Here is a 12,480-nt window from a genome sequence, read left to right as displayed (position 1 = left end):
CTCGAGTACTCATCTTCAACATCTTATGTTTCCAGGGAAGATTCCGCATCTGCTTGAGGAACAGATAGGGCAAGTGCGAAGGATACAAGGAAGCATGTGGAGACAAGCGTAACAGCACACGTGCCGATACATCCATTACTCTGTCAAAAGCAAAAGTATCCCATATCAGCAGGGTGGAACGTACTCTAGATTTGATGGACTTGTTTTGACCCTCAAATTCTTCAGTCGGCCTTATACTCTGGAGGAAACCAGAAAACCCTCCAGCTCAGTTCAAGAATAAGCCTGTGGAAAGTTACTTCTTCAAAAGCAAAAGTATCTCATATCATCTCTTCTCATTTTTCTTCTCTTTATCCTTCATGCTGCTGCAAGATGGGGAGAAGGTGAACAATCAATCGGAGCTCTGATTGCTTACCTTGTCTGTCACCTCTTTCAGCAGACCCCTTAGCTCGGCGACTTGGGGGACTCCTACTACATGGTTTGTATCGCGCTTGACCAAGCCTGAAACTACAAGTAAGCTTCAAGTGAAATTGATACATTACCTTGTGCATCTCCACCAGTTAAAGATATCACCCCTGGATGGAGGAAGAGTACTTCCAGAGAAGATGCCACATCTACCTATGAGACAGATAAGGCAAGTCAAGACGACACCACACTCCGATACTTAGAAGTTTCGTGATTACGAGATCATTCTCCCACAATATTTCCTAATGTCATTTGTACTAAATCATTCACTTGTACTCACTAAAGGAGAGCTTGAACCTATGTACTTGTGTAAACCCTTCACAATTAATGAGAACTCTTCTATTCCGTGGACGTAGCCAATCTGGGTGAACCACGTACATCTTGTGTTTGCTTTCCTATCTCTATCCATTTATATACTTATCCACACTAATGACCGGAGCAATCTAGCGAAGATTACAAAAAGCGACCGTTTTCGCTACCTAGGATCTATCTTGCAAGAGAACGGAGAATTAGATGGAGATCTCAACCATAGAATACGAGCTGGATGGATGAAGTGTAAGAGTGCATCCGACGTGTTGTGTGACCGTCGTAGGCCACTGAAGCTCAAGGGAAAATTTTATAGGATGGCAATAAGGCCAGCGATGTTGTATGGCACAAAATGTTGGGCGGTGAAGCATCAACACATACACAAAATGGGTGTAGCGAAGATGAGGATGCTTCGTGGGATGTGTGGGCACACGAGAAAGGATAAGATTGGGAATGAGGATATCCGAGGTAAAGTAGGAGTAGCCGAAATTGTAGGAAAGATGAGAGAAATTCAGCTCCGGTGATTTGGACATGTGCAAAGAAGGCCGACTGACGCTCCGGTTCGAAGATGTGACTACGGGACAGAGGTTCAGGGCCGAAGGGGTAGAGGAAGACCTAGGAAAACTTTGGAAGAGACTCTAAGAAAAGACTTAGAGTACTTGGATCTAACGGAGGACATGACACAAAACCGAGCGCAATGGCGTTCTAGGATTCATATAGCCGACCCCACTTAGTGGGAAAAGGCTTTGTTGTTGTTGTTGTTGTTGGTTTGAAAAAAGGGGCTAAATGATAATAGCTCAAACAAAGCTATTTAATAGTTAACAAAATCCCTCTCTCTTCGAGTGAGTCTTTCTCTCAGTGGTAAGAGTTCTTCTCATTTTAGTGTGAGGTTTTTAATCTGCAGAAATTCACGGTGGCGCAGACCCTAGCTTCGGCTCAGATTGGTCGCCTTACCCCCGTTTCTTTCTTTCTATTCTTTTTCTTGGTTTCTACTGTGTTGTTCCTCCTATTGCTTTACTAATATCTTCCGTTCCTCTACCTTTGTGGGCATCCCTTTTCCTAAATCATTCATATTCTGAACTTTTGCCATGCATAATGTTGAGTTCGTGTGTAGAGTTCCAATATTTACACCGGCTCGGGTGTTTCCAACACCACCACTTTCTCTATGTTGTCTGCTTTTACCGGCAGTGTCATTCGTGAGTTTCCACGGATTTATGGCAGTGCTCGAGGAGCGTATAGGAGTTGGAAGGTGCATCCAATGAGGCAATGCTTGGTGGTGGGAAAGGTATTGGATGGATCTTGTAGAGCAAGGGAGGCGGGGAATATAATAGAAGTTTCCAGACTCTGTTGTGTAGCTTTGGTTTGGGCCTATCTGTTGATTGGCTCCTGTTGTGTTTTATTTTGTTTCTGGCCCATCTTTTGTTGTTTATACGTGTACTTGGGGCTGCCTTTGTTTCTGCCTTTTGTTGTTTATATGTGTACTTTGTTTCGGTTGGTTGGTACTTGGTAATAAAGTGAAACTTTTACAAAAAAGAAAAGAATAAAAGAATAAAAACAAAGCTATTTAATAATAAATCTAGATCTGAACATTCCAAGTTGATATTCACGAACAAAACTAAATAAAAAAGAAGAAGAATTATCAAAGTAAAAGTTACCTAAATTTAAATCAAGACTATAGGTCGCTAAACTATCCGCCACAAAATTCTTTTTAAGTGGATAGGCGCCAAGATCTTGAAGACAAAACAAGGGGACCAAAGAATAATTATTGACACAACTTGCAACACCAAATGAACTTTGAGGATAGAGTCTGATTCCACTAGTAATTTATCAATTTGTAATCTCCATGCCAATTGTAATCCAAATAATGTCCTGATGACTTAGCAGTGAGAATCTCACTTGTGCCCAAATTGGCGCAAAACTCAAAAATCCATTAACCATAAGAATCTCTTAAAACGCTGCCTAATCCAATAGAATATTATTTCCCTTATTGCAACCATCAACATTAAGCTTAAACCAATGAGCTTCCCAACAGAGCAAAGATTCAATACTATAGGGTTTATTAATCTTGTGAGTCTTAGCATTCAACCATTTATGAAGGTAAGTACAAATATAAATTGTAGGCTTGTCAGTCATTCAAAATCCAGCTAAAACAAATGTATTTCTCCAACACCAAATAAATCAACAAGCAACGGAAAAAAAAAATGAATGAAAATGGCTTGAAAACTTTGACTTTTAATGATAAGGACAAAATAAAGGGTAAAGTGAATAGTACCAGGTTTGACTTTTTAATGTAAAAATGTGGTTTTCGTTAAAGTGAACAATACCGTGGGCTTTTCGTTAAAACTCCCATAAAAAAACCAGTCTATACTCTCAACCCCCAATATGAGTGATTTAGTAGTGAGATTAAAATGTAGTCAATTATGAAAATTAATGTGGTCTGGTTGTTAATTATACATTCCTAATAAGTTTTTCAATTCTAGTTCCTGGTTGACGTATATCATATTTATTTAAAGTAAACATAAATTTTCAGGTTTTTCTTGACATGCATGTGTTATAGGAAAACGTATACTGATTTAGGGTTTGAAACCCTCCAATATAAAAATGCTTACACTAATTTTCTTTTGTTCTGCAGTTGATCAACTCCAGGAAATCGATAGCAGTACACATCGATTAATCACCAAATCTGAAATTATACACGGCAGTATTCATCTAAATTTGGGCTGTGCATATCCATTGATTTCGTGCTATGTGATGAATGGCTGGTTTGGTATTGCTGTGCTTTGAAAAAAAGCTGCTGTGAGAATAAGCGGTTGTGCTGTGAGAATAAGCGGCTGTAAAATAAATCAGCAGAGTATTTGGTAAATTTTTTTGTAAAAGTGCTTTTGGAAAAAAAAAAGCAGTCTGATAGTGGGTCTTTTCATTAAAGGAGCACTGTAGCTCCCTGTGCTTTGAAAAAAAACCAGTTTTCCAAAGCTGCAAATAGCAACTTCAGCTTTTTCTTTTGATTTCAGCTTATTCTCATAGCAGCTTCCAAAATAAGCCCTTTTTTTTTTAGTTTATACCAAACACCTAAAACCCTCACAGCTTTTTTTCATGGGTGCTTTTTTTTTAAGCACCTCACTCCCAAACCACCCCGAAGACTGTGATAACTAATTAAGATCAGGTGCACAGATGAGATGAATTATTAACAATTGATCGTTGATTCGAACATCGTATTAATCATGCATGCATGCAATACTGACTCAAATGATGCCATACTTGTAACTTTTAAATTTAGTGACACACATAATTAAACAAATGAAATTCGATCTCTCTACACAAATATTAAATCATGTTTAGGGATTTTTATTACGAGATCGAACATAGTAATTATACATATTGTGTGATGGATCGTACGTGTATTGGTCACTATTTGATTATCCCTCCCTGTGATCAAGAGTTGATCCGTTCGAGCTTGAAACGTTCTTGAACCGAGGAAATATAGCTGGCAGCCTTCATATCGACATCCTCGTCACCAGCACCGCCATAATGATCAAAGTACTGCTGCTTGACGAGGCTGTTTTTGGTGTGATGATCTGCAGCGCCTGCGGGAAGTATAAACGAAACCTTCTGCTTTGGCTGAGCTGCTGCAATCACGTAATCCTGGCCGTGGACTGTATACCCAACTGAGTAAGCTGGTGAAGTAGTAGCCTGGCTCGGCTTCACCTTGCTTGTTGTTATGGCGATGCTACTATATTGCATACTTGTTTTCGAAATAGGTTTTGCAGCTCGGTAGAACGGCATCAACTTCCCCTTCATGAAACCTCCGCGTTTGCGATTTGACTCCATTTTGTAATCTGAGTCCCTTTTTTCTGTGTAGCTCTATATCAAATGTGTTAGAGCAAATATGTTGTAGTGCAACGACTGAGGAGTCTATATATATATATAGATAACATTTTTTGTTGCGGTACGTATTTTCTTTTTCTTTCGAAAAAGTTGCTGATCAAGTTGAAATGGGTGCAGCAGATGGACATGGTCGATCAGTATATATCGTGGTCCTTCTACTAAATATCTGGAAGAATCATCTTTAATTATGTACGTGTTCCATTTATCCCGATGTATGGATCATCACTATCAGCTAATTAGATAACAAATACTTTATAAGATATGAGTATTTGTTTTTTAACTATTGCCAAATTTCAGAGAAACGAACTAATTTTACAACACAATATCATTCACAACTTACCCAGCTGCTAGCTCAGTTGGAATTGATTTTTATCATAAAAGTTTCCGGTGCAATAAAAATAACACCATATATTATCTATTGCAATTAGTATTGTCAATTTTTCCATGTGGAAGTTTCAACAATTATTCTTCTAAAACCAATCATTATTGTTTGATTAATTATGTCTTTCACATTGTTTGGGGAGGTTAGGGACACTAATAAACTAATAATTAGTTGCCAGTGACAAATAAAATAAGTAAGCGTTAGAATATATAAAGAGAACAGAATCACTTGGAACACTAATTAATTAAGAACTTATAGAGAAAGGCCATATATCTTACTGCAGTTAAATGTGCCATTTTAGAGAATTAAGCAAGAATTTTATGCTTCTCCCACTATCTAAACTATTACTATTAGTCTATGTTACAATTAAGGACATGTTTTCGTGATGTATTAAATGCTTAATTTGCATATCTTGATCATGATTCCCCAAGTTTTAAAAAGTGATTTTTAATCAACTTTTTGTTGCTTGATCCATGAGGACAACCAAATAGATTATACATACGTCTCCAAAAAGAGATAAAGTGCTCGAAAGAATAACGATCGGTAGTGCATGTGTTGCAGATCAATTTTCAAGTAACTGACCATGGAAAAATATCATGCAACTGATCGTCATCGTCATCGTCATCTTTTACAAATTTACAGGGATAATTGTTGGAGTTTTGAGACTCTTAGTGTCCCATATCGGTTTCCATTGCCATTTATATAGGTCTAGTTCTTTGTTCTAGTAATTAAAACTTGGACCATTTGGAAATGGATTGAAGGCTTGGGCCTTATGGTTGTGTGAATTGCCATTTATATAGGTCTAGTCCTTTGTTCTAGTAATTAGAACTTGGACCATTTGAAAATAGATTGAAGGCTTGGGCCTTATGATTGTGTGAATTTGGTTTGTATAATATAGCCTAATGCCTTGGAAGTTAAAATTAATCCAAGTTCATTAATTTTAATTTCAGATTAAGTTTTTTAATCAACGTGTTAATTAAGAAATGTTTGATTAAGAGACATAGCTCTTAGAAAGAGTTGTGTCTTTTGAAATACGCTCAATAGGTATTTGAAAGGGTGTGGAACAACCTATATATTTGCAATCACAGTTTCCAAATAGAATCATCTTTTCTTCATCTTTCTCTTTTGTACAAAATTTTTAGAGAGTAAACACACAAAACAATTCGCTAGAATTCTATAATCTAGTGAGGGTTATATAATTAGGTAGTTGTATCCTGGTCGAGCAAACGTTGTAGAACCACAAGCACAAGGTGGGACGGAAATACTGTTCGAAGGACATAGCGTTTGCGCTAGCCTCTACCTATGGTTAATCAAGTTAGTACCAATTTAATTGTTGTATTTATTCCTGTTATTTTATTCTGTATAGCAAGTATTTTTCGTCAATAAAGTATTTCAAGTTCTGTTATTTTTTATTTATTTCTAAATTGTTCTCCAACAAGAATATATGTCTATGGTGGTACACTGGTAGCTAGCAGGCACTAGACAATACCTTATGCTTCTTGTTTGTGTGCTTGGGTCGTTGGACGAGGCATATGGTGCTAGAGACTTAGACAGCAAGCATAATTTCTTGAAAAAAAAAGAAAAAGAAAAAAAAAACCTAAACTGGCAAACTTGCAGGGGGCATATATTTGGTGGGATAAGAACGGTGTCTTTTTCAAAGTACACCAGCACTCTCGGTCGATCCACTTTCATCTTATATGAGGAGATTCAGATTGCTTTGCTTTTCATGTAGCAAATCTAGAGAGTGCAAACTCAGACACATGATATATATACTGATCAGCATGAAGTAATTACGAATTATATATATACACACAAGCCATTTCTTAACAAGAATATCGTTATACTGTAGCAAAACCGGAATAAAGATATTAGCGTTGTAGTATATATAGTAAGGATCATGTATTTACCATATACGTACAAAGAGATATACCATATCTATGTAGTAGTATTTTGGAGGTTAATGAAAGAGAGAGAGAGGAGAATATGATCTGATGATATATACTTTAGGATGATGGATCAAGCTATGGTTAAGGATACTTGCAAATTGGGATGCTTTGCTTTACTCAAGCATGTGCTATCTAGACAGTAGAAAGAAAGTGATAAAAGCTTCCACATTTCTCTAACTTTTAAATTTCGCGGATAAGATATTCTTTTTCTACCTGATTGAAAAGTCCGTATTCCTAATTCCCTCTCTATATACAAGTTGGTTTATTAGTGCTTGTTGGAATTCTTGTTTATTTTCCATGTTTGCTTTGTTTTTCTATCTTCTTTTCTCCAAAAAGAGTATCTAATGATGTAAGTTCCTTCTCCCTCCCAGCCTTTGACTCTTACTATGTTCTCAGTTTGAATTTTGAATTTTTTTATGCGGCAAGTGATCGAATATTTTCATGAACCAAACTAGCGTGGTCGCTTTGCATCCATCCACAACTTTTGTGTTTGTGCGATTTTCTAAGGGGTGAGGAGAGACTTTGAATTTGAGATGTAACAGGCTTAAAGAGAAATACTCTATCCATCAGGATAATCCACCATTTACAATACTTCTATAGTAGTTGATTTCGCTGAATAATAAGAGCAACTTTTAATTTATTATGAGCCCAAACGATGGATTCAATAATTTCTTGCCAATAACCACACCCACTGAATAGAAAGATTAAACTAAAAGGCTATACAAAATGAGCACCTAGGAAAAAAAGACCATACACAAATAATGAAGAACCATAAGACTGATTACTTTAACATGACAACAGAGATTTCTTTTCCACTTTTTGGGGGTCTCAATTGTCAAGGAATTCGACTAATCCCAATCCAAGGGCCGTGACAACATGAATTGTCCCCAAGATAGGATCTCATCTTAATTTACTCAAATTCTTCTATATTAGCATGGAAGCGAGAAAAACTTGATTTTGGGTGTCGACCGAGAAGATGTTATTCAAAAGACACCTTTCACAATAGGATGAAACTCATATGATTCCGTTTTCACTGGACCCACAATGGTCTTACCAGTGTGCGAGTTACTAAAATTAGACAACACTAGCTGACTAAAGGAGAGTCCATTTTGTCTGAGTTTTGGGCTTTCGCCCTTTTCCCATCCTGGGTTTTCTGTCTGAGTTCGTAATTAAAATTGATGAAGCCCAATGTATTCCACAGAGAAGAAAAGGCCACAACAAGAAGTTAGAACTTAGATACACACAATGGGAGGACTATCTATGTGTAGTGTGTACACATTATGTGCAGCATGTTTGTGTTTTCTAATAAAGTTGTTGGTTGATGAGGTTTTTTTTTATTGGGGAGATACGTGAAGTGCGGTGAGATTGAAGATGATATTGGCACGGTTCAATTAGATTAATGACCCGATCAATTAACCATCAAGAACTTTTGTTTGATTGAACCATGCCAGCATCATTGTCATCATTCCACCAAATCATTATATGTATGATAGAGAGGAAGATACTGAAATAATGGCTTTGGGTAAGAGAATGCTTGGAACTTTGAAATGTTGGCTTCTTTTATTGAAGAAGGGAGCGAAACCCATGCAGAAAATATTCATAAATCAGTATTAAAAGTCTAAAATGGTGATTTTCTAATTAATGTCAAACTTTGAGGCAAAATATTCAATCAGGTACATTTTAAGCACACTAATTGGCATCATGAGCTCAACTCTATATCACGACGAATTCTTGAATGTATCCAATGTTATATCTTATTTCTTTATCTTTTTCGTCACGTGATAACACATGTTAGAATTCGGCCATCATCTTAATTTGGTCATTTTATGTTGGGAATCTGGTCATTTTATGTTGGGAATCGATTCGAACAAATAATGATTAATTTTACTATAGTTGGGATTGTTTGGGAGCAATTGCCTTCAAACTTCATCCGAGTTTCAAGATGATGCCTTAGCTTAGTGTCGATAACTCTTTGAATTCCTTCCTCAACCATGGGCTTATATTGTTGTCTATTATAAGAGAGGAAACTCTAATAGAATGTATGTCATGGGAAATAATTTCGGCACTACTCTCTTATCCTTCTAGCCACTCTTGTTTATTTCTATCACTTTTTTTTTTGTCGAATTTATTTATGTCACTTGATTTTTTTCTAATTTATTCAATTCAAATACTAAAAATAAACACGGTAGTCATGTAGAAAACAAGTGGGTGTTAAAACTCCTGATATCATCCGTCTCACTCTTCAGACTTTATTTGATTATATATTGATATAATCAAGCACAAATCATACTAACTTTTCATCTCCAAGTTTGGAAATCAAATGGAAGAAACATAATTGTTCGTTTCCATAAAACACAAATACTTCAAAACATTCAAATGGTTGGGGGAGTTTTCTACGGTTGACTAGTCCCAGATTAGTTGTTCAATCAACATCAGAGAAACTAGTAAAGTATCAAAAACACAAGCTACTCCAATAAAATCGGAAGCATTTGCGCTCAGTTGTCCCAAAAGCAATCAGGGCGCATTGGAAACATCATTTCTGGATTTACAGGCCTGTCCTCCACATCATGTGAGCATGGATGAGTAGTGGTGACAGTGGACTGAGCCAAGTGGTCTGGCCCACTCACTGAATTTTGTGTTGGATGAGATGACAGAAGATAGAGGGCACAACTCTTTGTGCTTTTTGGTGAGGCAGCAGCAACGGTTGTTGGAAACGTCTGCTGCTGGCACATGGAAGCTTGAGGGGCTGCTCGGTTGCCTGCAGCGGCTTTAGGATCATTAGCTTGCAAGAAAATAAATTGTTTATCTCCTCCGCCGTTGAAGGAATTGGGATGACTTCGTTCGTCAGTTGCGGACAACCACTGGTGGTGGTGGTTAGAACGCATGGATTCTGCTCCTTTTTTGTCCTTAACAGGCCAGATACATCTCACATTAGTTGTTGCACATACTCGTGGAATACTAAATTGCAGGATCCTGGGACCTGAACGTTAAGAAATAGAGAGGCATAAATAACAATCCCATGATGTTGAAATATCTCACATCGGCCATAGAAAGAAAAAAAGAAGAGTTTAAATATTCTAACCCCACTTTATCTAACACCGAAGTTTTTTGTGATAAAATCTCACACCTGTCGGATTGTGCAGGTGATAATTAACAAGTTAAGGATAATATCGGTGTTGTTTGAAGTGGGCCGATGACCCATCTCTCTGATAATTTAACATCGAAGCTTTTTGTGATAAAATCTCACATCTGTAGGACTGTGTAGGTGGTAATTAATAAATTAAGGACAATATCAGTGTTGTTTGAAATGGGTCTCTGATAATTTTACACGCAAGACAATAATCAATATAGATGACTACCAAACGAATGAAAATATAAAAAGTCTCCATACAGGACGTCTGTCAATAGATATTGTAGGGGATATTGATAAAAATCCATCAATTCATTTCTATTTGTTTTGTTGGTGACAATGATACCAATAATTTGTTCTTTTATTAGAACGGTGTGTCAGTACTCTTAAAGACAAATGTACTCTCTCAAGTCTCAATTCCATTTTTGGTTCTAAACCAAGAGTTAATCACAATTTAGCAAAATAAATCCAGTTCGGAAAATATCTATCAAGACTGAAGACTGCAACAAAAATATAGTTACTTAGTCCTAATTAAACAATTCAAGTGATTTGGTGCATAGACTCCATACCTTGGTATGTGGAGAAGAAGAAGTGGGAACTGAAGTAGAAGGATTCCGGTTTAGGTTTCCGCCGGCGCTGGTTGTGTCCATTGAGACGTTTTCTGCAGCTTCTCTTCACCTTATCAAAGTCCACCAGAGAATGGAATCTACAATCATATCTAAATATTGTGATTCAAACTGATAAAAAAAAAAAAAAAAACTCTTTGTTAATCAATTGTCCATAAAACTCGCCGGGCAAGATACATAAAACAACGAAAACACCGGAGATTATTCATTTTAGAAAGATAATTCATCGGATGGGAAGTAGCTTTAAGCCTTGAACCAACTACATTAGGACTTGTTTGAAACTGTTTTTGTATAAAGCACTTATGCTAAAAGTGCTCTTGTTACAAACATGTAGAATTTATTATTAACATTCCAGTGCCTTTCTATGAAGTATTTATACGATAAGTTTTCAATTGTTCAAAAATACTTTGAAGTTTTAGCCTTTGCAGAAGCAATATAAAACCTACTCTTACTATCGGATTTAAATAAAACAATTAGACTATTCTTACCAAAAACTATTAATTAAGCATGGTGAACTGTTCGTATATATGTGTGTGCGCGCGTGTATATTAATCACTGTTCATATATATGTGTGTGTGTGTGTGTGTACATATATTATGCACCTGCTGCACTGCTGGCAGAATCGCTTCTGTTCGCCCCTGACGACGACAACAGGGGCCTTGGAGTGGAGCTCGCAGACTCTGTGCCGCCGATGATATTCCCGACAACGGCTGAGGTCTGCCCTGCAACCGTCGACCAGGCATAGAAATTTCAGTTGATCACCTCCATTGTTACTACCACTAAGCCTTCCGGACGATGAGAGCTTCACTGGGTCCTCCTCCAATCCTAGTGATTCAGCTGGTCGATGCTCCATCTGGGGTTGTGAGATACTGGACCCCACCAGAGCAGCAAGGTCGCTGTCCTCGAAGTCCCAGTACTCCATTGCTGCTCGGTGTAAGAATAACTCGGATCTGCTGGAAAAGAAAAACAGAGGAATTTAATTCCTTAGAAACTGGGTTGAGTTTTGAGGATAATGAGCACTATGAACTATGATAATTCTGTTCCCACTAAAACAAGGAAGGTCAAGGGATTCATTGCAAAGTGAAAAACCCAAGTTGGAAATATATAAGTTTAATCCCCTCCACTAAGAGACTCAGAGGGGAATATAAATACATAGATTTCCCCATAGTTGGTAAATTGTTTTTGTTTAAACACTAGAAAGAGAGCAGATAAATCAAGGGAGGACCACCTGAGGCCGAGAGGTTTTGGCTTAGATTTCCCCATAGTTGGTAAATTGTTTTTGTTTAAACACTAGAAAGAGAGCAGATAAATCAAGGGAGGACCACCTGAGGCCGAGAGGTTTTGGCTTGTTTTTACTTTTATTATTCTGTTTGTCCCTAGTTTATTGGCTTCTTTATAGAAAAATTAATTAAAATTGTTAGAAAATTTTGAATTTTAAACAAGCTAATAAAAAATGTTGCAAGTGAATAGTATCAAAAGTGAGTAAAAGTGTTCTCAACGTTAAAAATGAACAATACCATGAGTGTTTCATTAAGATTTCATTTTTTTATTTTAGTGCAAAATAAATAATAATTTAAAGAACAAAAGTTGTATGATATTGAAGATAGAGGTATTTATCAATTCCCCCCCTAAACTTGTGATCATTGGCCAATTTCCCCCCTCAAATTTAATTTTGGCCAATTTCCCCCTTCAACTCTCATAATTAGTCAATTTCCCCCTTCAACTTTAATTTGGCCAATTTCC

General features: G+C 37.0%; 2 protein-coding genes across 3 annotated transcripts; both read right to left on the bottom strand.

Annotated features, from left to right (window-relative positions):
- Positions 1–4,092: 4,092 nt before the first annotated feature.
- On the bottom strand, positions 4,093–4,693 carry LOC126582019 (uncharacterized). Its single transcript, XM_050245982.1, has one exon. The coding sequence runs from the start codon at positions 4,594–4,596 to the stop codon at positions 4,201–4,203; it is 396 nt and encodes a 131-aa protein (XP_050101939.1). The 5' UTR covers positions 4,597–4,693; the 3' UTR covers positions 4,093–4,200.
- Positions 4,694–9,192: 4,499 nt separating this feature from the next.
- Positions 9,193–12,079, bottom strand: LOC126582015 (squamosa promoter-binding-like protein 18). Of its 2 annotated transcripts, none has more exons than XM_050245977.1 (4): positions 12,063–12,079; positions 11,340–11,687; positions 10,681–10,817; positions 9,193–9,961 (listed from the first exon to the last, which is right to left on the bottom strand). In XM_050245977.1, the coding sequence occupies exons 2-4, from the start codon at positions 11,657–11,659 to the stop codon at positions 9,477–9,479; spliced, it is 942 nt and encodes a 313-aa protein (XP_050101934.1). In that variant the 5' UTR covers positions 11,660–11,687; positions 12,063–12,079; the 3' UTR covers positions 9,193–9,476. The 2 variants fall into 2 exon arrangements, with proteins under 2 accessions (XP_050101934.1, XP_050101933.1); XM_050245976.1 differs by lacking the exon at positions 12,063–12,079 and adding an exon at positions 11,966–12,010.
- Positions 12,080–12,480: the final 401 nt, after the last annotated feature.

Source organism: Malus sylvestris, chromosome 9 (genome assembly GCF_916048215.2).
Source record: "Malus sylvestris chromosome 9, drMalSylv7.2, whole genome shotgun sequence".
Classification (NCBI taxonomy): Eukaryota; Viridiplantae; Streptophyta; class Magnoliopsida; order Rosales; family Rosaceae; genus Malus; species Malus sylvestris.
The sequence above is the reverse complement of the archived record's forward strand: the minus strand, read 5'-3'. Positions and strand labels throughout refer to the sequence as shown.